The sequence below is a fragment of the Bombus bifarius genome, unplaced genomic scaffold, assembly GCF_011952205.1.
Source record: "Bombus bifarius isolate JDL3187 unplaced genomic scaffold, Bbif_JDL3187 scf7180000007970, whole genome shotgun sequence".
In the NCBI taxonomy this organism is placed as follows: domain Eukaryota; kingdom Metazoa; phylum Arthropoda; class Insecta; order Hymenoptera; family Apidae; genus Bombus; species Bombus bifarius.
The window spans coordinates 6,185,841-6,208,128 of NW_022884356.1; the positions used below are offsets into that span (position 1 = coordinate 6,185,841).

A 22,288-nucleotide genomic window follows, 5' to 3' on the forward strand; every position below is an offset into this window, starting at 1 on the left:
AGGAACGAGACACTCGAAGCGATTTCCTTCTATCACGGTTGCTGAAAGAAGTGTATCTTTTCATCTGGAGAATCACTAGATACGAATGAGAAATAAGCGAGAGGAAACGCGATAATAAGAAAACGATACGTCGTGGTGCCGTTTCGAGTGTGTTCGTTACGTATTGCAAAAAAAAAGATGAAAAAGAAAAAAAAATAACACTGAGTGAAGAAATCAATGTGGAATTTGCAACAAAAAAAATGTATTTTCTCACTCCCACTGCGAGGTGTATGTTCATCGCTACATCTTATTTGGAACGAAAACCTAAATATTATATTATTATATAAAATTACTATATAATTGTAACGAAAATTGTTTTTCAAACGATGTGGTATTTTTATTGTAGATATTATTATATAACAAATAAAATCATGATTCATTGTATTCGTTGAGTTTTCACTTCTATAAACATCGAAGAATATTTTCAATAATTTAATTTATAAAACGTTTTAAGTCTCGTTTTATTTTAAACCCTTTTTATAATTACGTTATTGTTGAACTCTTTTCTATTTTATTTACATCTCCTTCTATAATTTCAAACTTACGTTCGTATCAGACAAGCAAATCAAGTAACATTTTATACATACATAATATATCCTATAAGAATGCATTTTATGATATTTTAGTTATTACAATGGACGCAACGATAATTTACCATAAACGACAATATAAATAGATGTTAATACTAATACGAAGGTAACAGATCATTTACAATTCTCAAAACAATATACTAGAATCAATAGAAACATTTCGAACGTTATACCTAGATATTCGATCAACAGATCACATTTTGTGGATAATCACAATAATTAGTATAGATGTTAAATACCAAGTCATCTTCACAATAGAGAGCCGTTGGAACTGCTTCCGAATGTGTACAATAATAAACTTTCTTGCAATTGAATGGGTCTCTGAAATATCCTTTTTTCACGCAAATTGGAATCAGTGGAGGGACTGGTTCGGTTGGGAAAGAATGAATTGCAGGATCTTTAGGTGATTGTTGTCTGCTGTGGTTTAATACGTCCTTCATATCATAAACTCCTATATATTTTCCATTTAACTTAAACGCGAACGATAATGTGAAGACTGCGATGATTAGTATCAACGTCCTCAAGAAATACATCTAAAAACAAAAATAAGTATGCATGTAGTAAATTCATAACTTTGTAGATATGATAAAACAGGTGCACCTCGTCGATTTCTATGACCTTAAAGTATGCTGTTAAGGTCGTCATTTTGAACAACTGCTCCCTGCACGAGCTATCGTCACTCGGCCTTAGTTTCCTAAATATTCACAAAAAGCTTCAACAGAATTTAGATTGTACTCTATTCTGGAGCAAGTGGCCGCATTGTTATAGTGGCCAACGTAAACTTAACTCATTGATGCAAGAGATAACTATTTTTAATATTGCATTAATGAAAAAGAGAAATTAATGCGTTATGACTTAAGCTAAATTAGTATCCGACCAGGCGGTCGGCGATGCCAGCGTGAAATAATTTTCAATGAATCTATTAATATCTGGTCTATTAATATATAGCTGTACTCTATTTTGACCTTCGTTCGATCAAAGTAATGTATACAAAATATATACATGCCCCTCTTGTACAACGTAGTTGGTGATAAGCTCGTATGTTCTTAGTCTCTGAATCATGTACAAAAGTATTTACGGTAATGTATATTAATAATAATAAATGGTACTTTCCCTCAAAATCGAATGAAATAATAATTAAGTCTTGCGTTACCGACCTTCTCGAAGCGGCCAAATGTTGATCTAGCCCAATCTATTATAACTCAAGGATTTATTTTTTTTTCATTTATATTAGAGATAATTAGCATCGATGAGTTAAGTTTGGGTTGGTCCGTATAAAAATCGGGCCACCCACTTCAGAATAAAAAATGTAATCTAAATTCTGTTGAAATTCTTTGTGAATATTTTGGAAACTAAGTCCGTGCGGCGGTAGCATGTATAGGGAAAAGTTATTAAGAATTATGATCTTGACGACATACTTCAAGGTCAATAAAATCGATGAGGTGCACCTGATTCCGAAAAATTATTAGGAAAACACATACATTTTATTGTGCTGAAACACACACTGAAACGTTCTGTGATGTTACATAAAGAAAGATTATATTCAAAACACTATTCATAGAAGATTTATTAAAAGAAATTATTAATTAATTGCAAACAGCTAAATATCTATATATAAAAAATTAAAGGAATAAACAAAATATTACGATAATATATATAAGGCACTTAGAATCAATAGAATGTTATGGACTATTTCTTGTCGAGATGGGTTGTCGAGTACGAGACGATCGTAAGGATAAACTTAATATACGTATAATATTTAAAACTATTTTATTTGTATTTACAATAAATGCATTTTTAGAATATTTCGTTTTATGTTTCACCTTTTTTTTGTCAAAATATTGTTGATGTCGAAAGGATAAATGTGCAATAAAGTTGTTTTCTTCATATTTGATAATTCATAAACTGAAAAACAGAATTCATTGAAAATTTGCGTATATAATATCTAATATACGTCAAGCAATAAATATAATTTAATTTTCACAGATACATTATATTTTCTAACGCTCATAACTTTTAAATGCGACTTACTAGATATCAAACAAATGTCACTTACGTTCTTTTGATTCTGGGTGCATCATATTATATTAACGATTTACATAAAACGGAGAAAAAACAAACAATCGAAGTTTACGTACAAAATTATGAATAAAAAAATATAAAAATCAAATTTATTTATCTTCAACATAAATTTTGAAATTTTCTACTTTTATTATCAAATGTAACAGTAAATAGAACGAAAATACTAACTTTAAAAAAAAATCGCAATAGTTGAAAAATTTTAACGATGTTCCAAATTACTTTTGTATACACTTAGGTCGATTAAAGTTCTCGTACGATGCTATCAAGCACGTTCTGCTAACTGCCGTTGACAGCGCTGGTACCACATTTATACATACATATGTACATATGTGCGACTTGTATATAGTTGAAGTATATAATTACACAGATTTCCATTTATCTTGTTCATAGTACATAAAACTAATGTAAATATGTAAAATGTAGCAATACTCGCAAATTTTGGAGTCATTAAATACTTTTCATGGAGAATTATTTTAAATCTTACTCTGAAATTGATATAATAACAGTGTGGTACGCTTAGTATCTGCCATCTCTCATGGACTTTATTGACTTTTTTCAGAATCACGTACCTTGTTTAATGCTTCTAAGACGATAAGAATATAGTTATAAAGTATAATATAAATGTATGATTTGCTCAATATGCTTGCGATAGTGATGCAAAAATGAGACAAAGCATATCAGGAAATACGTTCTTTTATTAACATTACATATTTTATTATTTTACGTTTTTTTTTTCTTTTTTTAATTAAATATTTAGAAAGCAAACGTCATTTTTTAAAGAAATTCGTATTTATTTCTATCAATCACGTAAATTTGGATACGTCTGGAAATTGTGCGACGTAAGAATACTTCCTTTCTGGCTCGATAGCTTTCGTTTTATTTGTTTTCACGGGTAAAACGTTCATTATATTCGTGGTTAATTCTATAGGCCTTAAAGATCCAAAGAAATCTGTAACTGGTACTTTATCAGGGTCCCTTCTAAATAAATCTTTTCTTACTCCAACTGTTGACAAACAATAATGCTTTGGACAAACTCTGAGCTAGAAAGATAAAGATACGTTAGTTTATTAGTGCAGTAAAAATTGCTTTCTATATAATATATAACTTACAAATTCTCCCAAAGTTTTGGAACTAAAAGGTTCTACTTTTTCCAGAAAATCCAATGCATAATATGTGTATCTATCTATAATGTAAACACCAATGGCAGGATCCAAATGATGCTGTAAAAAGATGGAAGATATTAATAATATTCAGCTAAAACCATATTAACCCCTTGCCGTATTTTAGCGAGTCAGACTCGCGAAGATTTTGGCCCAAACATGAATATCGCGAGTCTGACTCACGACCAGATATTTAGGCCAAACGTAAACATAACAAACCGAGCTCGCGGACTGTTTTTTTTTTGCCCGTTACGATCGTGACTGAATGTTAGTTCCTGTTTACGAGCATCAGTCTGGTCTGTTTCGTCGAACTAAATGGTACAGGAAAGGGTTAATAATTAGAAAATAACTTCAATTACTCACAGAAAGCGAATCTTCTCCCACTAAACTAGAAGCAACTGCTAGAATGTTTGGAGAATAAAACTTCTCATACATTGAACTTGCTTGGCAAGTATCAACAATGAACAAAATTTCATGGTATCTTCTTTTCTGCCACATTTGCTCCAATGCATCTCCAAGTTCTTTACTAGTAATTTCTTCCGAATCTTGGAATTTCAGGAATCCATTTCCGCCATGACCAGTAAGATAAATCAAAATATTAGAACCTTCGTCTGTTAACAGTTTCTTGGATCTTGGTGTTTCTGGTGCTAACCGCCCAGTTAATAATCTCACAAAATTTTCTACAGTAACTTCATAACCTCTGTAATCTACTTCTACATCGTCTCCATAAACATTAATATGTTGCTTAATGTTATTAAAGACAGTAGCAGGACTAGGATTCCTTGGGTTGCATGCCATGTCGTCTGCTATCATCAAAATAATTTGAGAATCTGGTATGCCCAAGCGTTTAACGCTCCTATAAATAGATAACACGTTTGCCACATGTCGATAATTAAACCAAAATCTTGAAGTATCGACTAATACTGCCCAGTTATTTGAATGTCCCGTCTTAGCGAAGTTGTCCGGTATCTGTAAAGGTTAGGTTTTCGCATTCGACAATGATACTTTAGAAAATATTATAAAATTAGATTGGAATACGAACCTCCCATGCATAAGTTAAATGAAAAATGCAAAAAGTAATCACAAATTTTAGATACATTTTGATAAAATTTCGTATCACATGAATCCGTATAAAATTTATTATTGCTTTTTATATGCAATAACAATGTGCAATAATCAAATTTTTAAACATAAAATAAAACATGTATCATTTTATTTGACCCGTTTCCATTGTCAATGAGTATTTAATTTTTTCATTACAGTAATCTTTACTACTTTACTACTGTTTACAAACTGTACTAATGAACATAACCTTTGAAATGCGTACTAAGCAGTTCAAGAAGGTGTAGTATTGTCTACCAGATGTCTACGCAATCGAAGCGGTAGGTGCTGCCTCCGTGTCAAGTGAGCAAAATATAATAGTAACGGTTCTCGAACGTTTGAAAATTTGAAGTGACGATAGAAATTTACTTACGTAAAATACAAACGAGATTCAGTGTAAATTTAATGTAGCGTGAAATTAATTATCGACTTCGAAAAGAAGTAGGCTACTTGCAATATGAAATGGTAAGTTTAAAAGTTATACTCTCCTCAATAAATGAAATCAACAGATACGAACAAATCTTTTAGTATATCAGCGAAAATGGTTATGTTGTACAGAATCGAATGAATTATCCACATAACATAAATTTAATTCTTTTTACTTCAAATAATCGTACATTCATTATCACTTCCTATCTATGATACAAAAATGGATGTTGTATGCATGATGTAATATAATAATAAATTAATTAATTTTTATATATAGCACGTCATATATGTATATATATATATATGCTTAGTAAATAGATGGTATAGATAGTAAGATAGTAATAATTTTATAAAATATATCATTTTATAAACTAATCTAAAATATATTATTATTAGATACAACATATAAGATAATATAAAATAAATATTAAATACATTCTCCTTAGTAGAATGATTGAACTAATGACGAATGGACTTACATTATAATGGTGTGTTTGTCATATTTTCTGTATATACATAACCTTTAAATCTCGCTTGTTTTAAACTTCGTTCAAAACTGCCTATTAGAATCGAATGTTTAGAAATTTAGAGTCAGTTTCTAAAAATTCAGAATGTTATTTCTTATCGAGAAAAAAAGGTATGATATCATTTTAACACGTCATTAATGGAATTTTCTCGCACACATAATTCTATTATACTTTTGCAATCTTTGACGTAATTTACATTTTTTTCAGTAGTATCGTTGGTCTTTTGGTTTTCATACAGAAATCCGCTGAATGATCAATTATTTTCAATTTCCCGATAGAATTACATACACGAATATATTAACTTCAAAATTCAATTCATATGGAATATTTATAGTAGAATTTTTCAGGAAATTTCCTATTTTTGTCAAAATTAATATAAATAGAATATCGAATGAATATTAAATATGAAAATTGGAAAAGACTGAACTTTTGAACTTTTAAAATATATCATTTATAAAACTTGTGAAATCGTCTATGTCCAATGATCTCTACATTTATGAATCAATGTACATATTATGAAACATCTAATGAATGGAAAAGAAAAGAGGAAGAACTAGAGGAAATAGAGAAATAATTACAGGAAAGAATGATTGCCACGTTATAATAATTTATTTAAACATTTATACACCTATGATGTTCGACAGTCTTGAAAGTAGTTGCTAACCGATATACACATATATATATATATGTATATGTATGTATATACATTCACATACATGCATACACACACATATTTATATACACATATACGCGCGGTACATGTATACATAGATCGTTCTCATAAATACATATAGTATGTATACATTATATAAATTCATTTATTTACTCGTTTCATTTATTTATAAGTTAAAACCACTTCGTTACCGTCTAGATAAAGCATTCTCGAAACTTAAGGAATTAATCAATGATTATTAGGCTATTCTGTTTACGTCTGTAGACTTCACGACTGCAGTTTCGATGTTATATACTCTTTACAGTGATTACTGTCGATTATTTTAGGTACACGGCAGTGCATGGGTTCTATCTTTGAAACATTCTGCATTCCTGACTTCGCGTTCCTCCATTTTTCTACGTCTCGCTGAGCGACAACTTCGTAAGTTTTTAAATTGTTTTTAAATTATTTGGAAGCTAAGATACACTTAATTTAATTTACAGCAGCTTCCTACTTTATCATCTATTGTATTCGTCGGTTTGTCTTGTATTAATTATACAGATTTTATGTAAATCATGCGATATGCTATATATCGTACACGTGTTGTGGAAAATCATATGGACAATTGCAATTCTTGAACTCAAGCTATAATCGCAGAGATATTAGTAGAAATTAAAGTGTATGTTGTGTGCTTTAAAAGTCGTGCTACTGTAATTTTCTTGTCACCTTCCTTTTTCTCTTTTTCAAATATGAATCCGAGCTTCGTATTTTGAGAGAGAAAGATTCAATTATTCTGGTTTTTCACCGTTTTTTTTCCTTGTTTCTCTCAGAGAAAAAGACATTACTTTGTTTTTCTCTCTTATCTAATGAAGATTAAACTATTGATATATTTTCTGTTTGTATTATATCACAAGTTTAACACTATATGTTTCGACGTAAATGTGGTATGATATTTTTGTGTCAACTGTATTTTGAAGAGTGTGATTTGAACTAATTTTTTCATGAACACATTAAATATATCATATACTTCCTAACTAAACACGACAATAAATAAACATTTACAAAATAACTTTTCTGTTCCTTTTTTATACATATAAGTGAAAATTATATTTAGATAATACTTTATACGTTGTTTGAGCTTTTCTTTAAGATATTGTACCGTGTGTTTCATAAATGAAAAACAAAAGTAAGTTTCATTTCTTAAAGGTTCTACTTACTTTCATTGCGTCACTAAGGATACCAGTATAAACGTTCATTTGTTATACATAACATAACATAACTTATGTCACGAGTTTAGGAAGTATATGATGAAATTGCCATTTTTTCTCAAACACGTTTGAAATTATACTCGGTGTCCGCCTCCATTATATATTTATTGTATAGAAATACCTGCGCCTGTGTTTATGTAAATGATATTTATCTTTTATCTCGGTTAGTGCATAGAATTATTACGAAACGATGTCAGATATTTTAATTATATGCGTTAGTTTCTTACACGAAGCAGCGAAATGGCAACATGTTTAAATCAAGTATCGCAATAAATTAATTGAAAGCACAGTCTTGATGAATACTAACAACGTTATAATTTAATCGAGAATTATAATATTAATCCATACTCCGTTATTAAATAAGTTATTATAGTAACGAATCAAATATAGAATTTATTACAAACGTCTCACTGAAAATGAAGTTCCATAATAATAATATTTAGCGAAAATAAATAGGATATGTAAATCAAATCTCGAAATTATATAATAACAAGCCAATGCAAGATTTTCTTTCCTAAAAACTCAGGGACACACGTCAAACATTTTTGCCGAAATTTCATTGATAATTTTCTTCTATCTTTCTCTTCTACTACGTTGTCTCCGACTTGATCAAAAGAGAAACAGTGAATGTAGATAATTATCTGTTAGATAATGTTGTTTTTTAGATTGTCTCTTGCTCGACGTTACCATATATTCTCGTATAATATACTGTTTTCCTCTCGTTTCGATGTTCGCCAGTACTCGAATCAACATCTCCCGAACAAAACTTTCGAGCAGACTTTTGAACGCTCGCGAGTTACGAGAGTTAGTTTGAATGAACATCGAAAGAACAATTACGACAGATATTAATGTGACGTGCAATTTTTGGTTCGTACAACGTACTACTGTTAGAATAATCTAAAGCTACTAATAGAATAATTTATATTAAATTTATATATATAATACAGGAACTATATTATCGCATATAATTGCGTTTCCATCTAAAAACGATTTCACCGTTCACAGGTAATAGACACTGTTCTTTAAAACTAAGTGTCACCAACATCTCGTTCGCGTATCTTTTACTTGTTTGTCGTTTCGGCGTTACCCTATGATTTTATCGAATACACCTTGCTTCTAACAACGATAGACAGGTCTCATCGGATCAAACGTCCATTCCGGTTCACGTAGCCTCGAAATAGACGAATAGAATATATAAGACAAAGGTTGAATAGAAATATCCAATACGAGATTGCTCAAGTGCTCGCGTAAATGTCGAAATAAGCATAAATTTATTGCCATTCGAATTCTGTAATACTATCGCACGCGTCACCCTGCAAGAATGAAATTATCCAGCTGGAATCTTTATATTCGATGGTTTTCTTGTCTTCGAATTGCAACGATTCAAATAACATAGATTCTTGTCTTTAAAGTATTGTGTTATATAGATCCTGACGTTCACGTTGTTTTGATATCTAATAATTGTTTTGATTGCAACATATTTGGCGCTGTTACGTTTTCTTGTGTTTTCTTAAGTTTGCGGAAACATGAAAGAATTGTTATCAATGTATTTTGTTTCTTAATTGAACCATTTCACGGTCGAATGTCTGTCATATACACACGTATACGTGTGGTTGTACTTCGACAAGATATTATTTGTTTGAAATTTTAGTACATCAGGTCTTTTTTCAAAAATACATTGACAGAAAATCTGTTTCTATTATTAATAATTGGTTTAAAAAAGACAATTTTCTCTCGGACCAGAAAATATTTGGTCCCGAAAAAATTAATTTTATATTAATACATTAAAACGTTAAAAATGTTTTTTTATATTTTATATTTCGAAACGAAATCTAATTTTATTTAGAATAACGAATAAATAAAAGAATAACACGGATGGACAATTATCTATGATTAAAATTATTGTATAGAATTAATGTATATAAAATTATTGTATAATTATTGTAAAATTATTGTATGTAACTAGAATCGCGAATTTTAAATATCATAATCGAAAAATTATTTGCAGTTGTTCCGAACGAATGAACATTTCCTGTTTCCGAAACAATAACAGAAAACAAACGACACTTTAACAACATGGCGATCGTTCGAGATGCCAGAGGATCATGTTTCCTTGTATGAATATTTGAGAAATTGTTTCACCCTTCAAGCGACAATTGGCATTATCGCAAAGCAATTCCAATCTTGTATTTTCATGATGCGGGGTGTCGCGACGTTTCCCCCTTTCTTGGAACACTTTTGCGCCTGTCAGGAACGTTAATTGTTTCGTGGGGATAGCTACGGAGCAGTTTGCATTCCGCAAAATCAGTCCCATGGGGCAGAATTTAATGAACAAAGAACCGAGTAAGTAAAGTAAAAATGATAGAAAAGAAGAAGGCGATAATAAGTAACAATTTAAACAATATATCAAATAGACACGTTTTCTAATAAATAAATTACAAAGAAAAATTGCACAGAATTTTATAAGCTTTTCGTTAAAAATTTCTTCATAAAATAATAACGATCTTTTTTACGTAAAAATTAAACCATTTTGAAAAATATTAAATAACACAGATAACGTTAACAAATTAAAACATGTTCAATTTTAATATTAATAATACACAATATTAAAAACATAATCAATTTCTATCACAAAAATAATAAAAAATTCTTCAACAATCTTTTCTGGATAATTAAAAATTCTATATCTCCCATGCAGTGTTTAATTTTTCTTTAAAAGAAAAAAAACTCGTTTAATTTTAACTGGCCATTCGAAGAAAATCATACGCCAGAATATCGTATCAATAATTTAATCAGGACCATTCTATCATTCTTCGTTAAATTGTCTTATTCATGGATTTTTTTCTTCCTCTATATTCCTATTAATTTAATCGCATAGTAGCTGATAACTAACCTGGTCATAGTGATGAAAAATGATACACGTAGAACGTTGACAATATCGGAAAAAATGTGAGATACGTAACTGTAACCAATAAAACGCAAGCGAATAAGCAGAGAGCTGTTAACGTAAGCGAATAAGCAGAGCTGTTAACGCAAGTCGTAAAACTAACATAAATTAAGTACGAATATTATGGGAATTCTACTGGCGCCAGACTGGAGGCATTGAAACGATTGGAAATGGTGCTGTCTGATATCGAAGATATGGTCTGTCTAATATTGTACATGTATTTAAGAACACGTAACTTAAACGCACGATCGTTAAATGCCATTTCTGAGCACAAAGTGGTTTCTGGTCGATGCGGATAAAATTATTGATACATACACGGTAGTGAAAATGAAACGATATCAATATGGAATTCTAGTTATCATTTAGAAATCAGAAATATCGTATAATATTACGTTGAATGTGGAATGAAATTTTGTCGATTTGACGAAAAGAAAAAAAAATATTATTTAACTCATCGAAGACCAAGAAGCGAGAGAATCTGTAAATTTTTAAAGAAAATTTTTGAACTGCTACGAAATTTGGAAAAATCGTACTGTTTTGATAATTTATAATCCTTGTTGCGTTTAGTATTTGTTTCTTTAGTATAAGAAATGAACGAATGCTAGTGATTGTTAACAAGTGATCCTTGTGAGTTAATCCTGATTCAGCTTGGTCGTTTATTATGATTCCACATAGTATATGCTTGCATCACATAAAATTGAATAATACTGATTCGTTCAGAATTAATCTTCTATCTGAATTTTAAAAGGAAAGGAACATAAACTCGATCAGAATCTTTTAGAAAGTAACTCGCATTTCGAAGTCAGCATTTTCTCTTTAAAAAAAATGTAAGCTAAATTTTAAGATGATGGAACTTTCGATTTTAATTTCTCATAATTAAACATCTGTTTCTTTAGAGTAGAGATATCATCCTCCTTTTTTCTGGAAAAAATTTTCTCACAATGAATCTTTATCAATTTTATAAAATTATTCCGAGCTTCAACATTGATAATTATATAACCAAAGAGAACAGGCAAACATGCTCAACAAGAACTAATAATAGATCATAAATTCCACAAATTAGAATAAATAATTCCACATAGAAACAGTTACAATAAATAAATAAATAAAATCATCAAACATCACCTATTCTCTTTTAGATGAAATTAGAATCTCTGCTATAAAATCCATTAACACATCGCGTACTGTAATTTCATAAATTACCGTCGATCCCATAAGCTTCGTTAAATTTAATTTCACTCTCCGCTTTTCAGTCTTTCCTGCCTCTTTTTGAAATTTTTTTTCATCGTTCCACCGCTCTACTCTATTAACTTCGTAACGGATAAATATTCATGCATACATCATGTCCCCACACCGGTTTTCTATTTTCTTCCTTCCTCTTCAAGGACGCAATTTCAGTGAAAAATTCCCGTAACTTTTCTAATGCGCGCTGTGCGACTACCTGGCGAGTTTTATCACGGACAAATATTTTCTAGCCGAACGTCGCCGGTATACGATACCTGCAATTTCCTTATTGCATTCAGTTTTAACCTCTAAGATTTTATTCAGCCATCGTTGTGCCTGGTTTTCTTCGAATAACGTTTGCGCTCGAAGCTTCAACAGCGTTTACGCGCTTCGACATGATCATATTTTCGTGATTTAATCTTAACCCCTTGCCTCACGATTTATTTACTTTATTTTTGTTCAGTTCGCGTTAATTAATAATTATGAAATTGTCGATCTACTTATGAAATTAAAATTAAAATGGAAAATACAACGTGCCTTTGTTGAATGTCGATCATTTGCCGTATCACGAGTGTTACACGATATTATAAGGCAAGAGATTAACCGATTAATGGCCAACGTTATCCACGATGTGTTAACGAAGAAGCAATATTTCAATAAAGTGTAACTAGTTTGCACGATGTAACGATAGCCAGCCAGTTATGCGAATTAAAATCGTAAAGATAAATTCGGCCGTCTGGATATTCGTATGAAGTGACTGTGATTAATAGACTGTGGATATTTATGCAAATTCGTATCTTATAAACACGACTAGAAAAATGGAACCTAAGCGGAGAATTAGTTGAATATTTTATATATTTTCTGTGTATTTTTACATCTTTAAATTTCTCATAAATGCATAAAAATCCGCGGTCTAACGATTAGTCCTGCGAAACTTGCTTAAGTCGTTTAAGCTTTCGGATTAGCTCCGTATTCTTTGAGTTTCTAAAATGATCTACTTACATAATACTCGTCGAACCATAGTAAGCACATGGATTGATTAATTTGAAAGTTTTCTCGAAAAGATCATGAATGGTTATTACTCATCGACGTCATTAACACTTTCGCGATTATTTTATGAAAACGAATGTTACATACATCGTCAGGAGCCAATACAATTGTATGGCTGTAATTGGTTAAAGCGAATTATTATTACGATACATGTAACGAGACAGTTTAAACGATATTAGTGAATGAATGTTGCTGGATTAGTAAATGTTACTCTTTAGTATCGATGAGAGATTTACAATCCTAACGTTAAGAAATAATGTATAAACGTAAAGTAAACGTGCTATGTACAGAATTCTACAATATTAAACGGCAGTCGTGGCTAAAAACGTGCATGGATGAAAACATTGAAAATAATAATAATATTACGATAATAAAAATATTACAAGCTTACTTTTCACGTACTTGACTTGTATCGCGTTACTATCTCCGTATGATATAAATGTATTTTATATACGCGTTGGTAATAAAAGTTCACGTTACACCGTGTATCCTGTTAAAATAAGAAAATTAAAAAGCTGGTATTATGTTGAAGTTTTGAACACGATTTTCCAATCAGACTTCGTTTATTCATATTATTTCGAACAATAAATTAATTAACATTATAATAAATTAATACAAAAGAACACTGTGGTACATTATCGATTAAAACTGATCCGAATAAAAATAACGCTAAAAAGGCAAAAGAAAGAAAGCAGATGACGAAACAATACTTACAGCAATTTACAACTTCGCTTAATTCGTACACTATCTATATTATAATAGTGATTTTCATCGACCGGAGTTAACATATACACCAACATTGTACTCTTAAAAACATCGGAGAAACACTTTATCTTTGTAATAAATTCACCAATGATACTTCTAAAATACCTTTTTCACAGAAAGTACTATGGAAATTTTAAAAATTCAGATATTTTTCTATTCGAACAACCGACAACACTATCAAACGTTCTCAAAATGCGAAATAATCAATTTCTTACGCAATTGTCTGCGTCAAACTCGTGAAATACTTATGTACACCGAGACAATAGATACAAACCTGCGCGAATGGCTCCCGACTGGTAGCAAATCGCGCGCTTCGATCACGAAAGTGTTAAATTAGTCTCGATTCGCCAGTTTTCCGCTTCCTTTCGAATGAAAAAAAAAAAAAAAAAAACAAAAAGAAATCGTCACTTGTACGCGAACGAACCTGCGAAACCTCGAAATCCTCCCGAAAACGGAGAAAAGAATACTGATCTGCCCTTAATCTACATTATCCGGCACGAATCTCGCCGCTCGTGCATCCACGCGATTTTAATGGCGTTCATATATGTACGCTCTTGTATAACCTGCGAAGAGGAAGCGCGAACATGTCTGTTACGCGTCGTTCCTCGAGTTCTCCGGAAGTTCGAGCGGAAATTCACACGATATCTCGCGTGACATTTCCTTAATACGATCTAGATCGGTTCTAGAGAATTGGACGCGGTAGTCGTCTGATTCTTTCACGTTGAATTTTATTCTTCGATCGATTTTATTCGATCGCCCACGTCGATCGTTCGTAGATCCGCGAATTGATGAATTTTAACTTATTATTCTTCGATCGGCCACGTAGATCCGCGAACGAATGAATTTCATCTGATTACTTTTCGATTATCCGCGTGGATCGTTCGTGGATTCGCGAATGGATCGGAGAATATCTCTCCGTTTGCGACACGTTTCACCTATCCGCGTGGTTCCTTCGAGCGAGCACCTATGGAGAAATCTACGACTCGTGTCGTGTTGGCGAACAGGATCGACCGATCGATCGATCGATCGCGCGCTACGACAACGCCAAAGAACGATGCGTCTGCCCGTTGTACGAGAGGGATTCGGCGTCCTCGAATCTCGCGTCCTCATCCGCCAGATCGACGCCGTAGTTGCTCGAGGTGTTGTCCTCCTCTGTAACAAAGAGCCAAAGCAAAAGGGTGGTTATTAAATTAAAGCCTGTTCGATATATACCGCCTCCGGGCATGCCACGCCGATTTCGATATCTCTCGATCTTCTACGGAACTGCTGCGAAACCGATGCTATCTTCAACTGACGATCGTGAACGAGACCGAACACCATGCGAATCGAAAACGTTCCGCGAGTTTTTTCTTCGATGGTGCGCCGAGCTGTTTTTCTTTTTTCTTTTTTTTTTTTTTTTATCGCGAGCACATGGTGCGATCCATTGTATCGTGGGCGATAAGAAATGCCGTTAAACTGGCTACATACTTCGATTTTATACGTTATTCTCCTCTTCTTCTCCCTTGGCTCGTTATTATCGAACGGGTTGATCGATGACGTGACATGTGAACGGACGAGGAATTGAAATGTAAATGACACGCGAGACTTAATTCATTCTACTATATGGATGCAGACTAAACAGCTCGATATAAGATTTTCAAGACAGATCGTAATGGATCGTTAGCAAATTTTAATCAATTAGATGACTCTAATTTAGTCCTTGAAGAACGTATCTCTCTTCTTTTTGTCGTAGCAAGCTAATCTTTTTCAATCTGAATTTGATAAACTGTTATTTAAATAGGAACAAATACCGTCTAACAATAGGGAACGTATTTTAGGACGAACTAATTAGACGTCGTTTTATAAATGAAAAAAATTACGTAAAGTAACGACGGTTATTTAAATATCTAATGCCTGCAAACTTGTACGAAGGTGATCTTGTGCATTTTTTCTTTCGAGATATTCGCTTCAAGATTTTTCTTTTGCGTGGATTAAGACGTACGTTTTTAATTATACGATGAAATATGTAAAACGAAATAAAAGAAAAATGATTTTCTTATTCATAAGTCTCTCACGGACTGGCCGATTTATCAATCAAATAACGTCAAAGTAAACAAGAACCGAGTTCTGTTTAACGATATAACTACCGACTTCATTTCACGCTTCAATTCATACGATTTTTCAATGATATTTCAATGTTATTATAATGTAAATCAACGTAACACAAAGCGTACGACAAGTACCATGTTTTTATATCTTTGACTTAGACTACTTTCAGAATCGCTAGCAGATATATGCTAACAAAAGGAAATAATAAATTGATGACAATTTCATAACTGTACGTAGAAAAAGCAATAATATATGATACCGCACATAAATAAATCTTACATACGGATCGTTAGTTGCAAACGTGGCATGTACCATACGTTATTCATCATCGGTATCATTCGTATGGTTTTATAAAAATGTCAACAGCTAGTACGTGTCACAAAGTTAGATTTATCTATATCCGACCTAACAAAAACTAAAACGTTGCACCGTTACTCCGTGTTTATGGTTTGCTGCGTAAAGACAATGCAAATTATTCAAAAGCTTCTGTTCCTGAACGTGTTACGATCTCTTTTATAATTTGCGTAATAGCGAACCGTCATTGTATCGTTTCCCGATGTAATTACGATACATATAAGCGCGTTTGCGGCATGAAAGAAAGCCGCATTCAACTGCGTCTATTATAATTTAGAGAAAGGAACCTATTCTACGCGTTGTTCTCCACGGGAACAACCGTTGAAGGTAATAAACGCGTGAAAAATATAATATGCGATACGATACACCGACGAAATGTCACAGACAGGAAATTTATATCACCGCGATATAATTCTATTTTTTCCAGTTCGTTTTATCGATTAACGATCTCTCCTTTGTTTTATTTATAAATTATCGTTCTACTGAAACATAGACAATTTTATTATCATCTGTAACTGATCTAGGTTATGGTTATGTTCCATAAGTTAAAAACGATCGTAGAGAAACAAGCTCTATCGCTTTGTGGTAGAATCCTTTTTCTAAATGCACGGGTGCAAAAATTAAATATTTCGTAAAGTGTCAAGCTTTGAATAATTTTAGCTTTTATTAATAAAATGGCACTAGGAATCAATTTACGCGAAAAAATTAGTTTAGTAGTTAGTAAACAAATGAATAGAGTAGAATAAAGAAATAACGGAATAATATAGCTATATAATAGAACGATAAAACTTTTTAAACAGCATAAAATTTTCCTTACTTCCTTTTCTTCTCCAGCTTAACTCGAAATCGCTCTATAAAATCACCCTTTATTGTCTATTTTATAGTGATTTTGCAATACAAAATAAATCACGATATGCGACAGAGTATACCATAAAATACTCTGTTGTAATTCTTCCAGTGGTTTCATTCTGTACGATAGTTATTTTAATTTTATTGTTAGCGTGGGCATCGGAACTTATAAATAAATATCAATAACGTTAGCGAAATGGTGATCGATGTCGGAATACGTTTATACCGGTAGCAATTCAAGAAACCATCGTAATTTAATTGATACTGTAGGTACTTACTCGTGCCAAGTAGAGCATGCTACAAGTTCGATAAATTCTAGTCGGGTTTGAAAAATCGTGGGTCGTGCCTGAGATAAAAGTCAGAATAATTTAGGATGCTAGACGCTGATGCGTAAACTTTCCCGTTTATGTCCGGCATGCAACAGGTTTCTACATCTACACAAACATTTTGTTCACGCACGACAAAAGCATTTTATCGACTGGAAGAAACGAAAGAATCGTATCGACAGCTTTTTCTTCGATTAATGCAATTACAGAACTTTTATATTTTATTGTGAAATAGGAAATAATTTCTCTTTCAAGATTATTGGGAAGGACAAGAGAAGTAATTCAATATTTCTCAAAGTTTCTCAATAAATCTTTTACTCATAATATTTCATCTGTATTATCTTCTCGAATTACGCATAACTTTCGATTATTCTTTTCCCTCATTCTTGCAAAAAGACTAAGAATCTAACTCTCAACATTACTAAAACATGTTCTAACAGGAAGCACTGTTCTCTCAAACTATCAATCGACTCACAGCTTCGCTCATTGAACGCGAGTATTTCAAAAAATTACTCGTCAAAATTTCACCGCGTCTCAAGAAACTCTATATGTATAGATTCATTGAAGAAATCATTCTAAATCGCCTAAACGATCACTCGTGTGAAACATTAAATATCGAATGAAAATAAAAAACGACAGCTAATGCGACGCGTTGAAAATTTGTATAAAAATCGATCTAGTTCCATGGGTTCCCATGGCGTGGCGACAACGCAACAGTAGGAAGCGTAGCGAGAAACGAGAGTGCACACGCAACGAGGCATCGCAAACGGAACTCTAGAATTCCATGGCTAGCTCTCCTCTGGGTTTTCGCGATTGACTGTGTTTAACGGGCGAGACAAGCGAGCGTGTGGGCGCGTATATTCTCAGAGGCGACTCGAACAAGGCGAATTCCACGCTGGATTACGACGATCGCTTGCTTCGCAGACGGCTCGTGAATGGCCCACGCCTCCGAGAGAAATAGATAAATGACCAGACGCGTATTCCGCTTTATCACGGCATGGGAAACGCGGCCCCTCGACATCGGCGATCCCTTGCTAAATGCGAAATGAAATCGGAATGGAAGTGTCGACCGCCACGCTGTTACCGTCTGCGCTCGTTCCGCTTGCTCTCCATGAAAAACGAGTTCACGCTCTGCATTTCAACTTTTTCTCTTTCTTATTGCTCCCCTTCTTCCTTTTTCCTTTCTTTTTGGTTCTCGATGGTGTTTAACTTTGCGCGTTTTATTATAAAATAAATAATAACGCAATAACGCAGAGAACACGCGAAACATTCTCCGAACTTTGAATTCAATGGACAATTACGATCAGCAAGGAAGCAGTTAAATTTTGCTTTATTGCAAGTTATTTCGATTTTTAGATTTATAAAACATCGTCACGAGTATTTAGAATATTTGTCTGATTCTCCTACGTGAAGTTACATTTGCAAGAAGCAACGTATTGCAAGTTGCTAGAATAGAATAAAACGCACAATCACTTTTCAAAATAAAAAATATAATAAAAAAAAAGAAAAATGCTAAAAATTCCATCTCCAATTGTCAGCATCAATAGAAAACACCCATAAATCAATCTCATTGAAACAAACATATTTTCTAATCCAACAGAAACCTATTCACTGACTTTCGCCATCCATGAGTATATGTATAACACGTGTAATACACACTTCATTCAAGTCCAGCAAACAACTTTTTAAACCTGTAAAACTCATTCAAACGAATAAAAACACATAAAACGAAACCTATACAAGATATAAATGTATCGTGTAAAATAATCAAAGTCGTGTCTTTGAATGTTGCTATTGAAATCTACCAAAGCCACAAAAACAACTGGTTGAAAATCATAAAACTCGTCAAATCCAATAAAACCAGCTAGAATCATAAGAAAGGTAAAAGTATTGCGCAAAATAATCAAATATCGTGGTCGCGTATTTGGATAGGCGTGAAGCGTCGAGCTTCGCTACTTGAATACAGAGGCTACTTGGAACAGACAGGGCCCAGCCAACAGTATTCATTGACTAGCAAGCGCGTGTTATCTACGTAATCGCGTGTCGAGGACTTACCGATATAGAGAGGAGAGGTGTCGTAGGCGTTGCAGGGGCCGGCGTGTCGCGTCTCGAGGACGAAGCCGGTAGCGCAGGCGTCCTTGACGATGTGACACCAGCTTGGATAGGTGATATTGTTGGTGGCACACAACATGGTCGCCGATGGATCTCGATCACGGTGTGTCCGGTTCCGGACGCGCTCCCGCTTCCGGGGACACCGATAGGTACAGGTCACGCAACGTGGTCGGCCCGACTTCATCTCCGATAGACACGTCTGCCCCTCGCGACAACGAATCGTCGTACAGTCTGCGTTCTCTATAAAATAGCAAGAGGAATCGTAGCGTAATCAGTGTTCTCTAAAAAGTATTAAAGCGAATCGTTGTACAGTTTGTATTCTCTATAAAACAGCAAAACGAATCGTAGTATACCTAGCCATTGTTCCAGAAAAAATATTAAAGCGAATCGTATATTCTTTACGAAGTGGAAAAGAGGAATCGTAGCACAATCTGCGTTCTCTATGAAATGGCAAAAGGAAACGCAGTACGATAGAGTTCGATTTATAGGAACTAGGCGCAACAAATTTATGTAATTGCGGTTCAAGTAATAAAAGGTTGTCGATTTTTTTCGCTACTAATTTTTATTCAAACAATAGAAGCTCGCGTTCAGACAGGTGAATTCAACCAGCAAAAATTGAGTTAATTGAGCGTCAACTAACATTTCGATTCGATAAATCGAGTTCTACCGTGCAAACTGTGTTCTTTATAAAATAGAAAAATGAATTACAGTACAGTCTGCGTTCTATAAAAAAGAATAATAGAAAAAAAAACGGCGCTGTCACGCATTCACCGAACGAATGGAAATTTTTTCGAATGATTAATATCGATGGATTTTGATTCGAGTTCGTTTTACGAGTAGAACGGTATTCCTTTTGCTCTTTGATGATCTCTCAGACGGAAACTGTAGATACGACGTATGCTGATGAGTCTGGAGGCTCGTTTGTGTTTTATAAAGGCGCTTGTGAAGGATTAAGTCTGCTGCAGAATCGTTTTTGTTTGGATAACTGTTCCTCCTTTTTTCATCTCGATGGATGATGATGTAACCCGAATGTTAAAAATCTTTTCCCTCTAGAAAAAGTGTGCAATGGAATTGAATTTAAGAGCCTCCACTTATCCGTGATCGCCTCTTCGTATACGAATGTTACTTCATTGTTTTATTAACTCCACGCTCCTTAAATTTTTACTTCCCATTCTTGCTTTAGTTTTAATCTTTAAACGTTAATTAACTGGACCATAAATATATTTGTTTCCGGTAAAACTGGTCTCAAATTTGTATACGGTATATCTTTTTTTATACAAAACCATATGTTTCTATTACCAACGACCGATAAAAAATAATTCTTCTCGTTGGTTAAAAAAGATTCGACCCTCAAAGGGTCAGCACAGAAACAAACTTCCCCAGCTTCCCTGTACTTCCCGTCGTAAGAAAAAAACGACTCAGCCAAAAATGAAGCAAAGAGCATAGTAGAATCGAGCGATGTTTCGTCAAAGTCCAACTTGACAAACGTCCCACAAACATTTCGATTATATTAAAGAACCTTCTCTGAAAGTCTAAACTGGTACCGTCTGAGAAACGCAAGTTCACGATCGTTCCTTGTACCAAGACCTTGAGAGCTCAAACGGATTGACCTCATCGCGGAAGATCGAGTGGCAGGCAAAGTCACGGATGTGGATTGATTTTCGCGAACGCGAGACATCACCGGGGAACGTGCACGTTACATAATAACAAATGGCACTGGAAGGAACTGGCTAGTAGTAGAGCTACTGTGACGAGGCAGAAACGAGAGACAGGTTCAATCGTCGAATTAGACGCGCTCTATCTTCGTCCACTCGGTAGATTCGTGCGGTGACTCGTTCGCAGACACGATTACTGCAATAATATGTCGTTACACCTACTTGGGTCAATGGCCCACTTCTCACGGAGGGATCGTGTAATGTATTGCTCATTTTTCATCCTGCCAGTCGTCAATGCGTACGCGACCCGATGAAACGTTACGCAATTCGTACATCGACCGTCTACATTCGGATAAATCACTCATTTGGTCAAGCGACACGATTGTTTCAAAATTCGCAATTTGAAGTTTTGAGTAGATGTAGCTGATACCGAGACACGAAGATGTTTAGTTCGTGTGAAGTGTCTCTCTAATATCCTTTCGCTAAAACGTAAATTTAATTTACGATAACAATTGAAATTTACGACGATGTAAAATATTTCGAGCCAGTCTCGCATACGTAAAAGTTTACCAAACTTCGGTCTATGCTTATCTATGTTTCACTCTTATGAAACTAAAGTACATATTTAATATAAAAATAACCGGATTCTCCATTCTGAAGATTTACGATACTAACAATTTACGAAAAAGAAGCTCCAATTATTTTGCGAAGAGATTTGAAAGTACGTAGCCGACGTTTAACAGAGCTCAGAGTGTTGTTCGATCACTTAATTTACAATAATTTAAAATAAATCCATAATTTAGAACGATCAATATACAACTTCTTTTCATTTTCAATGTCAATAATATCGATTATCTCCTGCTATTTTCAACAATCCCACAAGTTGATATCTTTTCGAACTTCGAGGAAATTTGAAATGCTTATTGAAAAATGAGAAAAAGAAACAAGAATTTATGAATTAGACAAAGCCACAAAGAGGTTAAATACGTTTGGTACACGGTATATTTAATTGCCATTATAAGATCAATAACGCAGATGGTGCACATCTACCGTATGATAGTCTATATCGA

At 33.5% G+C, this 22,288-nt stretch overlaps 2 protein-coding genes across 2 annotated transcripts in view; both read right to left on the reverse strand.

Annotated features, from left to right (window-relative positions):
* Nucleotides 1–224: 224 nt before the first annotated feature.
* LOC117213618 lies at nt 225–1,299 on the reverse strand. The gene is made up of 2 exons (XM_033459116.1): nt 1,230–1,299; nt 225–1,162 (listed from the first exon to the last, which is right to left on the reverse strand). The coding sequence occupies exons 1-2, from the start codon at nt 1,272–1,274 to the stop codon at nt 815–817; spliced, it is 393 nt and encodes a 130-aa protein (XP_033315007.1). The 5' UTR covers nt 1,275–1,299; the 3' UTR covers nt 225–814.
* Nucleotides 1,300–3,488: 2,189 nt separating this feature from the next.
* Nucleotides 3,489–22,288, reverse strand: part of LOC117212668 — a 67,669-nt gene continuing 48,869 nt past the window's right edge. Inside the window, exons 5-11 of the mRNA XM_033457622.1 lie at nt 19,507–19,803; nt 14,869–14,986; nt 13,940–13,956; nt 4,914–5,017; nt 4,235–4,840; nt 3,821–3,931; nt 3,489–3,751 (exon numbers count right to left, since the gene is read on the reverse strand). Coding sequence (XP_033313513.1) covers nt 3,515–3,751; nt 3,821–3,931; nt 4,235–4,840; nt 4,914–5,017; nt 13,940–13,956; nt 14,869–14,986; nt 19,507–19,803 — 1,490 coding nt within the window. The 3' untranslated portion in view covers nt 3,489–3,514. The remainder of the gene's footprint in view (nt 3,752–3,820; nt 3,932–4,234; nt 4,841–4,913; nt 5,018–13,939; nt 13,957–14,868; nt 14,987–19,506; nt 19,804–22,288) is intronic.